Source organism: Onychomys torridus, chromosome 17 (genome assembly GCF_903995425.1).
Source record: "Onychomys torridus chromosome 17, mOncTor1.1, whole genome shotgun sequence".
Lineage (NCBI taxonomy): Eukaryota > Metazoa > Chordata > Mammalia > Rodentia > Cricetidae > Onychomys > Onychomys torridus.
The window spans coordinates 8,895,668-8,905,815 of NC_050459.1; the positions used below are offsets into that span (position 1 = coordinate 8,895,668).

Below are 10,148 nucleotides of genomic sequence, written 5' to 3' on the forward strand. Positions count from 1 at the left end.
CGGCTTGGCTGCAGCCTGGCTGCCCCACGTCCATACTTGCGCTGTCTGTCAGAGCCATGAGCACCTTGTTGCTTTGAACACCAACTGTAGTGAAACTCTGTTTCCAGCAATCCTGGAGTTTACCCTGGCACTTCATTACAGTGCGGTCTCAAAGACTGAGTAGGTTCCACGCACTGGCCTGGGAGACAGCCCCTTAGCCCCCTGGGGTTTGTTGTGAGGAGTTTTCACTGCCCTGAGAAAGACCTGAGCGTGGCTTGCACTCAGGTGCAGCAGCAGAGCATGCCTGACCGTCGCTTGATTGGCAGCACTGTACACAGAGTGGTCATTGACATCTGCTTCAGAAACGGTGCCGCAGCAAGTGGAGAAGTATGCTCTTTCCATCCTTCAGGGTACGAGCTCTAGTGGCCGTGACCTCTGACTTCTAGCCCTCCTGGCCAAGCCTGCCTATCCAGTATTGTGTCCCCTTTGCTCCTCCCCTGGAGCTGGGTCCTGCTGCTGCCAATAGAGGGGCATGTGCATGGCGGGCGGGATGGCCTGGAGCCGCTGGGCAGCACAGCTACCCCCACCAAGTCTGTCTGTTCCTTGTGGCTACAGAGCGGCTTATGCCCCCTGAAGAGTTTGGACTTTTATAAGAAAGTCAAGGAGCAAGCATTTAAAGCTGGCACCCAGTATTAACTTCCAGTAGAAATGAAGTTTGTGTAGATTCCGCCAAATAGCAAATGGGAGTTTTGAAAAACAAAACATGCAGTGTCTGTGTTGATTTCATACAGTGACAGAACGGCTCTGCTGTCGTATCCCACTCCGCGGCTGTCTCTGCTAACTGCCTCAGGCTGCTTACCCTGCCTGACCTTAGCATGGGTTGCCTGTCCTCAGCTGTGTGGTACAACAGAGAGGCACGGCTGTCCTGAGGGTTCCTCTTAGCCAAGTGAAATGACAGTCGCCGTCGGTGTTGTGAAGCACAGTCCTCATGGTTCGCCCTCAATCCTTCCGTACTAGTCAGAGCCCGTGGGTGGCGGTGTTTTTTTTTTTTTTTTTTTTTTTTTTTTTTTTTTTTTTTTTTTTTTTGTTGAGGGCAATGCTGTGGAACAGCAGCCCCAACCTTTTCTTTGCATTTGTTTTGAATGTCTGACATTGGTTTTGTGACCTGGTTAGAGGTGTGTTAGTGCCACAGGCACAGGAGATGGTCCTTGTGTGGCAGAGGGAACACAGCGTTGGAGGGCATCCTTTCTACATTTGCAGAACTGTAGTCATGCTGATAGTATCTAACATTTCTGCAGCTCTGTAAGCCGTGTACAGTGAGTGTGATACGGAAGAATACAGACTGAGCAAGAAGGTAGGTCCAAGCCATCCCGGGCCATCTGCAGGTGGCCCAGCAGTGTTCTTGTCTAACTGGTCCTCGCCACAAGTCTTTACTAAGCTACGTTAATCCTGTGTTTGGCATAAAATTGCCAAAACACAATAATGTGTATATAGTAGTATAAGATCTTGGGGAAATCTATATATTGTGCTCTTTATCTGTGAATGGGAAAAGCCATTTTAGTACCAGACTCCCATTTGAAAACTCACTTGGATGTATATCTGAATGTTGCATTGTATTGTACAGTATGCTTATTGTCTGTGGTTACATATGGCAATGAAGTGTCTGTTTTATATTTAAAAAAAAGACATCTGTTCTGTACAGTTGAAATAAATTTTGCATTTGCTAGCCCTTGGCTTTTATATTTGTTACATGGGGGAGGGGAATAGCATAGTTTGAAGCTGAGTGTGCCGTGGCCATTCCCTCAAGCTGGCATCTTCCATGGGCATGCTTCTGTCTGCTGTGATAGAGGACTGGTGCTTTCTTAGGTGAGATGTATTCTAAATAGTACAAGGCAGGGGCTTCCTATGTAGCCCTGGCTGGCCTGGAACTCACAGAGCTCTGCCCATGTCTTTTTCCCTAGAAGGGAGGATCCAAGGCATGCACCTCCAGGCCAGCTGTTTTCTTCCTGTTTCCCTGTTCTTGCAAAGCTTGTCCTCAGAAACAGCATTCACTTCTTCTCACAGGTGAAAAGAAACTCCGCCTTTTAAGTCCTTCATTTGGACTAGGACCATTATTTCCCTCTTGTTCTGTGAAGTGCATGCCTAGTTGAGAAGAGAAAGCCATTCCTATGGAAAAAGCTAGTCCAGATCTCAGACCCATAGACAATGCAGCCTGTGTGATTTGAGTGCTACTGAAGACATCTCTAAGGGTAATGCTTTGTTTTGGCCTGAAAGTAGCCTCAGTTGAGTGTAAATTGTAGGAGCATGTCACAAGTGTTTCAGGCATTGGCCAGATGGCTGATGCTCTTTTGAGACAGACTTAGTCAGTCATTGCTTTGGGTGCAGGCAGACACACATGTGCGTGCCCACACACTTAGCATACCTCACATGGGGTATTAGTTGGACCACTGACGTGGTTATTGGTGAGTCATACAGCTGTATGTGACCCCATGGTCCCTGGCATGAGGGGGTGCCCTGGAGTGATCCTTGGCTCTGGCAGCCTAGGCACAATCTACTCTGAATTGGATTCTTGGTTAGATCTGTTTCTCAGCTGAGGCCCACAGCCTGGTGGTCTTTGACAATGCAGGGCAGGGTTCTGAGACAACTAGTGTTTGACTTTTGTGTTCCTGTTGCTTCCTTCGAACATGTTCCCAGTCTTGAATCACATCTGTGAGTGTGTGTTGCCATAGGACCTAGAGCCTGCTGGCATCCCCAGCATGCCAGTATTCTCAAAGAATGACCTTGTAAGCCGTTACTCCGAGGACTTGAGGTTGGTAAGACACACCTGCTGGTTTGTTGGGGAGATTCCAGCCTGAGAAGTGCTAGTTCGGGGCTGATTGTGAACTGTTCTCTGTTATCCATGTGTTGTTTTTACTCCATTTGCACATGGAAATCTTAACAGTGAGGGCAGGATGATAGTTTTTTTAGGGGCTGTGGGGCCACCTGGCACTTCTCACGCTCGCTGTTAGCCATAAACCCACAAAAGTCTGTTGCCTAAATGAGGAGCTTTGAGTGGGCTGAATTATAGGAAAGGCCGGCCTTTCCCAAACCCCAGTGCTCTAGCAGTGCTCTGGGAACCTCCAGGGAGGCTGCATGCAGCTACAGCAGATCCTGACTCCATCTCCCCAGAGACCACAGTTTGCTGGTGGACCTGAGTACCTGTCATGGGATTTTAAGTTCTGAGGTTACATGATTTTTCTGAGTTAGGTGTTCAAGAAAAGTGTGCTGCGATGCCACTAAGAATATTTCAGCCTGAATGTGTTAAGAAATGTCTTTGAGAAAATTAAAAATTCTTAAACTAGTCTCCTAACTTATGACCCTGGCTGTGCTGTGCCTCCTTGTCTTGTTGAAAGGGTACATGGTAAGCTAGCAATGTCTGTCTACAGATTGTTAACAGACTCCATTGCAGACCCATGACTCGCTGTCAGGACCTCCAGTGACTATTCCCCCTGCTTGTGTCAAAGCTGGAGAGGCTAGTACCTTCTACCAGGAACATGGTCCCATCCTTAGACTTGGAATTCTTGGGTGCCTGGTACCCCAAGGCCCTGTCACGTGTTTTCAGCTGACAACTGGGCCATTGTGTTACTTAGTGGACCTCGAGGGTTGTACTTAGGACCGACTCTGTTGGTAAGAGCTGGCTGTCGGACTATGTGTCTCTCAGAACAGCTCTGTAGTACGTGGAGCCCCGATGACTAACTGAAGGGTTATCCCCCAGGGAAATGTCCTTAGTCTGGTATGGGTGTCATGGTTCCTCCTTGCTTTGCATAGACACCCTGTGTGTCACTTTTGCATTCTGGACGCTTTAATGCTAGAAACAAATTGTCCCGTGAGAAAAGACTAAAGAACTGAAAAGAAGTGTGTCATCTGCTGCTGGGTGCAGTTCTGAAGCCTCCGTTCTCACCCGCTGCTCCTTTTCAAGCCTCTGTTGAGTTTAATATGACAGAGTAGTCATCAAGACTTTTTAATTTGGCACCAACTCAGTCACCAGCTATCAGCCCAAGCAGTATCCTTGGCCACTGGATACCAGTGGGAAACCTTCGGAGCTAACCCAAGTCCTGTTCCCGGCTGTGCGCTTCACCGAGGAGTGTGGGTCCAGCTGCTCAAACACCTGACTCGTTGGAACCCTCGCTTTTCTGGGCACAGTGAGCATGCACTAACCTCTTCTAAAAGACAGCTGTCACCTGCCCTCATGCGTGGTGCTTTCTCTCACATTTCCCCGAGGGATCCATGTGTCTGTCAGTGCTCAACAGGAACAAGCCTGAGTGGGCTCCTGCTATATCAAGGAGGCTGTCCAGAAGGGATGTCTGCCTGTCAGTTGGACCCTGCATGGGGTGGGGTGGGGCTGACATTGTCGGCCTGCTGGTGTTTTTTTAAAACACATTCCTCTCTAGGACTGCCTCTTAGAGCCCTACATCTCAGGACTGGGGACACTGAGGGAAAGATAAATGGTGTGGCCTCATCAGAGCCTATTGATGCAACCCCCTCTAAGAGTAGGATGGCCATCTTTGAGACAGTCTTTCACAAAGTAACACGTGAGTGTACTCAGAGCACATGAGGATGTTGACATGTCAGCTACTCACATGGGATTCAGGGCTGAGCTACCTCGCTCTGGCTACTTCTTTCATGGGCAAAATTGTGTCGTGTGACACAGATGTGGCCGGATTGCCACTCCTGAGATCCCCGGGGTATCTCCAGTCCCTCTCCTCGTGGGCTTGATCCAGCACCTTCCAGAGCAACAGACTTGGCAGATACACTGAAGATGGCCTGGGGCTGTACCTGAGGCTAGTCCCCAGGCCCCATGGTTGCCCTGGTGGATGGCTAGCTCCACATGCCTGGGACAGTTCACAAGCCCCTGCTGTCAGCTTAGACAGCAGTGACTCACCTCAGTTAGTTCAGAGACGCACAGACTTAAAGTGCCGCAAAGGTGCTTTTCACAGTGCTGTCTCTCAAACACTGTTCTAGGGTTTCCGTGCCAACAAGGGTGCACAAGAAGTGCTCCTTAAAATCGGATGTGCTTTCAGGAAGTCATACAAAGGGCACCCCGGAAACACAAAAGCAAATTACTGCCATTTCCACATCTTAATGCCGTCTTACGCCATATGCTTTCCTCAGAAGAGCGTGCAGACAAGCACAGCCATGAGCGGTGTGCCTGTGCCTGTTGTGCGGCAGAACCCATCCTTCCTCCTGTTTGCACCTGGTGGTGTTGCTCAGAAGCAAATGCTCCTAATCACATTGTGTGATCCTTCTTCCTGCGACCTGCCCCTTCAAGGCCAGGGTCTGTTGCACAGTGCCTGTCACATGAAGTGGTCACCGGTCAGCATCTGTGCCAGGACCATGTGCCTCTGATGCTGAGGGTAGTGTGTTTCCTTCCCATTCAAAGCTGTGTATGTTCAAGGGGGCGAGAGAATTCACAGTGATCAGACCATAAACTTCACTTTTTAAAATGATGTGTTACAATGTTATAGACATAACTGAACATGTACAGTCTTTCCTTGATGTTTCCGTTGTTAATTTTAGCCCTTAACACTGAGCTACCTCTCCAGACCTTCAACTTTTTTGTAATTTCTAAGAGTTTTTCATTTATAAGCACAAGAATTATGCGTTCTTTCCTGACCTGGTCTCTCCAGAGATTCTGAAATGATAAAGTTTGATTGTGTATTGAGTGTGGTGTGGTCAGACCTTTAGTGTACTTGCTGTTAGAGATTTCTATAGTTAAAAGAATTTAATACGTTGCAGAAGAGGCTATTTTTATGTTTTTTCTGTTGCTGTTTTCTTTCCTCTGTCATGCTTTGGTTGGCCACACCAGCAGAGCTGGAGAAACCTGGTCAAAGGTTTTAATGTGTAGTCACTGGCCTTGGGTATCTAAGGGATGTGTAGCACAGTAATTACCCTTCCTTGATCCTGCTGCGGCACTCACATGCAACTTTTCTTTGTAACGACCAGGTTCACGTAAGGAGTCGGCTCCACAAGTGCTGCTTCCAGAAGAAGAAAAAATTATAGTTGAAGAAACCAAAAGCAATGGGCAGACGGTGATAGAGGAAAAGTAAGGCGTTTCCCTTTCTGTGTGGCTGGCTCCCCTCCCCTGCCCGTTGGTAATGTAGTCTTAACTCTGCTGGAGGCTGGGTGCAGTGTCACTGATGGGTGATGGCGTAGACTGGAGGTTAGCCTCAGGCACCCAGAGCGGCTGCTCTGAAGTTAGGAATTTAGATAAAAAGACTTAGTCGGCAGAGCTGGCTCTCTGCTGCCCAGGGTAGCCTGGAGCGCCGGCAGCCCGCATCCCTGGCATTCCACCAGCTTACACGTGCTGTTCTTTGCTGTTCCAGGAGCCTTGTGGACACGGTGTATGCGTTAAAGGATGAGGTCCAAGAGTTAAGACAGGTACGCCAACGAGTTCTGAGTGTCAATGTTCTTTGTAATGGGAGAAAAGGGGAAATACTGTTTTAAACATGAAGGTCATTGTAGATTAAAAAGAAATCACAAAGCCACCAGCCTTACTTAAGAGTGACAGGCAAGGGCCAGCGATGGCTGGCTCAGCAGTTCAGAGCACTTGTTCTTCCTGAGGCTCCAAGTTCAATTTCCAGAATCCACAAGGCAGCTCACAGCCATCTACTAACTCCAGTCCTGAGGTATCTGATGCCTTCTTCTGGCCTCTTTGGGTACTGCATGCACATTATACACACATACGTGCAGGAAAAAATACCCATACACATAAAGCAAAACAAATCTAAAAGCTGAAAGAATTCTCTAAATCATCATTTAAAAATACAGGAGTGACAGGCCAGGGAATATTTGGTTTTTTTTTTTGGCACTGCTGTGTAGATGTGAGCCACCTCAGGGTTTGCTGGAGTAATCTGTGGTACTGTCCATTAGAGTACCTTGCTGGTTGCCTCTGGCTACTTGGCTTCAAAAACTCAGGACAGCAGGACATTGGTGCCTAGCCTGCTGGATATGTGACAGTGTGGTTTTTGTTAAACCTTCAAGTTGTATTTTGTTACTTTATTTGGTATAATGTTGGGTAGGGCACATACCATAGCATATGTGTGGAGGTCAGAGAACAGCTTTGTGTGTGTGGTTGGCTCCCTGCTTCCACCCCTGTGCAGGTTCTGGGAATCAGACCCTGTCTGGTTTGCACTGCTGTTGTGTGGGGTGTGCTCAACAGCTCATGGGCAGGCTGGAGGGTTGGCGTGCAGTGCAGGGACTTCAGAGGGACAGGGCCGTAGTGTCCTGAGGGTGAGGCCACTGGACACAGGGGCCTGTCTCCTCCCCACTGGGTTCGGGGCAGCACGTTTTCTTTCCTTCCTGACCTGTTCCTTCAGTTGCTGCTGCTTCCTTTCTGGGAATCAGAAATGCTGGCGGTGGGTAGGTCTGTAGACATTGGCCTTGTCACTGTCTCCAGCCCCTTCCTTCTGGCAGTTTTATCAAGTTGTCTTTTCATGAGTGGAAGTAGGAGACTGCCCAGTGTACCTCAGTGTACGTGACTGAGCTCTGTTGGCCAGCCGCTCCCAGCCTGAGCTACCTAAGAAGGATGCTTAGCGTGCCCTGCTGTCATGCTTGCTTTGCAGGATAACAAGAAGATGAAGAAGTCCTTAGAGGAGGAGCAGAGGGCCCGCAAGGATCTGGAGAAGCTGGTGAGGAAGGTTCTAAAGAACATGAACGACCCTGCTTGGGATGAGACCAATCTATAGGCCGAAGACCAGCCAAAGACAAGCTCCCGGTCAAGGCCCAGGCACAGTGACGTTCAGGACTACGGCAGGTGGTCTTCATCAGGCTGGTGCTGACAAAGCTACGTGTGAGTTACAGACACTGAGGCCTGGGCTGAGCATGTCTGCCCACTTCTCCATGCAGTGACTGACCAGAGGCCTCTGGCTTTTGGACTTAATTGAATCTATAAATAGCATATCTGTGTACTTGTAAATACTGACCTCTGAACTCATACCCTCGATGTGACCAGGCTAACCCTCTTGCTAGGATTTCCTTCTCAGCCTTTCTGGCCACAAGGATTTGAAGTTGTATTTGCAAAGTGTTGGGAGCAGAAGGGTGAAGACAGATGCCTGGGCGGCTGACTTGTTCCACAAAGCACAGGCTCTGTGGTGCCATCAGGAGCCTCCGCTTGGGCACAGTGACCTTTTGTGTCACCATCCTCTTAACTGCAGTATTCCAGTCTCAGGCCTGTGGCTGTGCCCGGGAATCATGGATTCTAGGAAGGTGACGTTGCTCTCTACCTGTGATACTCGCTCCTGCTCTCCTGTCCTGGCTGGGCCCTGGGTCACAGGAGTGTGTCACAGTGTGGAGAAGTGGGTCAGCCTTGTGCAGCTTGGCCTCCTGCCGAGAGAACTCGACCCTGTATATAGATGTGTTATTTATTCCGTATTCTCCAGCCGGTGCTGCCGGGCAGAGTCGGCCTGCAGGCTGTTGTCAGCCAGGGGCTCTGACCTGTCCAGGCCACCGAAAGCCTCCTTCCCCTTGGGGAAGAGTAAAGCAATACATAGCCGCAGGTGAGCTGCAGGGAAGCCCCACTGGACTGTGCCCTGCTGTGCCTGTGCCCTGCTCTGCTGCCTCCCTAGGCCCAGGCAGGCCTGGGAGTGCAGGTGGCCTGGACTAGAAGCCCTGTTTCTGTTTGGCCAGGGCTTGCCTCTGGTTTGGCAATAAGTGACAGTGACCTCAGCTGTCTGCTTCCTTCCTCCAGAGAGGTTGTTTTGAAGCCAGAGGAGCGTCTCCATAGAAAGGTGTTGAGCGGCGGTGTGGCTGCAGGTGTTTCAGTACAGCCTCTCCCTAGGATGTGACCCAGCCCAGCACTCCTGTCCCGTGTGCACCCGGACCTCACCCATCCTGGGTGGCAGTTTCGGAGCAGGCCCTGAGAGGCCCAGCCCTTTGTGTTCTCTTCTTCCTCCACACTCTGACTAGGTGCAGTGTCTGTGGTTTGAGCTGTCAGGCTCCACCCAGCCTCACTGAGACTTCTCACCAGAGCCTCCCTCCCACTCCTGTTAGCTTTTACTAGTCTGTGCTGGGTGAGAAAAGGTGCGGTGTTCTCCTTCTTTTTGGTAAGCCTTGTTTCCCAAGCACTTTGCTGACCCAAAAGACAGTGTGTTGCTGTCACAGTAGATCTTAACTCAGGAACAACACTCCTTGCATCTCTCCACTGCTGGCGACAGGTGCCTGGGGCTGCTGCGCAGCTCCGCCAATAGTAAGCAAAGACCATGCTTGCCACCGGCCTCCCCACCACTGAGGTCGCCGTCCATGCCCCAGGACGATTTCTTACAGACCTGCCTTAATGATTCGCTTGGAGTATTCCATGAGTATTCATGTTCCTAACATCCCTACCCTGACAGGGTGGTTAGAGGTTGCGTAGGCACGCTGCCTTTTCTTTCCGTGGATCCAGCGTCTTCCAGGCTCTCTAGAGAGCGAGAATCTGCATCCAAGAGCAGTTCTTTTTAAAAATTGACCCTGTTGTACACACCCGTTTCTCTCTCCTCCAGTCTCTCCAGGTGGGGCTTTGGTACCAACAACCCAGGGCACCATTCACCAACTGTTACCCCTCTGTTTCCCAAGGGATGTGGGGGATTAAGCCATTTCCTATCCTGTAGATGTGAAGCACTTTCCGTTCTGAACCATGTTGCCATGTAGCAGCCTCTGAAGCTCCATTGTACTCTCCCATCTGCTGTCCACGCGCCTGTGTGCACCTCATGCCAATCCCCCTACTTCCCTGGGATGCCCAGGGCATCCAGACACTACAGGAAACCCAGTGTTGGCTTCTGCAGTGTGTGTGCTATACCCTTGGAATTATTAAACTCCTTATTTTTCTTATCTCATAAACCATGTCTCTTTATCTTCTTTGAGATGCTCTGTGTGCGCGCGCGTATGCGCGTGCATGTCTGTGTGTTTGAAAATCTTGATGTGTTTTGTTTGAAGCAGGAAAATAATACGTGAACCTTTGAGATCATGTTGGGAGCATGTGAGTACAGTAAGAGTAGGAAGAAGGCAGTTTTGGGAAACGAAGTTATAGGGTAGGCCCTCCACCTAACAAATCCATCATTGCGAAAATACCTGGTCTTAACATGGGGGCCATTGGGTGGATTTGAACAGAAGACAGTAGGGCCTCTACAAGAGTTGCCATAGGACAAAAGGAAATT

The 10,148-nt window shown here is 49.7% G+C and overlaps 1 protein-coding gene across 6 annotated transcripts in view; it reads left to right on the top strand.

Annotated features, from left to right (window-relative positions):
* Nucleotides 1-9,831, top strand: part of Arhgef7 (Rho guanine nucleotide exchange factor 7) — a 111,182-nt gene extending 101,351 nt beyond the window's left edge. For all 6 annotated transcript variants that reach the window (XM_036209227.1, XM_036209226.1, XM_036209225.1 and 3 more), the window contains 3 exons: nt 5,962-6,061; nt 6,342-6,396; nt 7,581-9,831. In XM_036209227.1, coding sequence (XP_036065120.1) covers nt 5,962-6,061; nt 6,342-6,396; nt 7,581-7,703 — 278 coding nt within the window. In that variant the 3' untranslated portion in view covers nt 7,704-9,831. The remainder of the gene's footprint in view (nt 1-5,961; nt 6,062-6,341; nt 6,397-7,580) is intronic.
* The last annotated feature ends 317 nt before the right edge of the window (nt 9,832-10,148 follow it).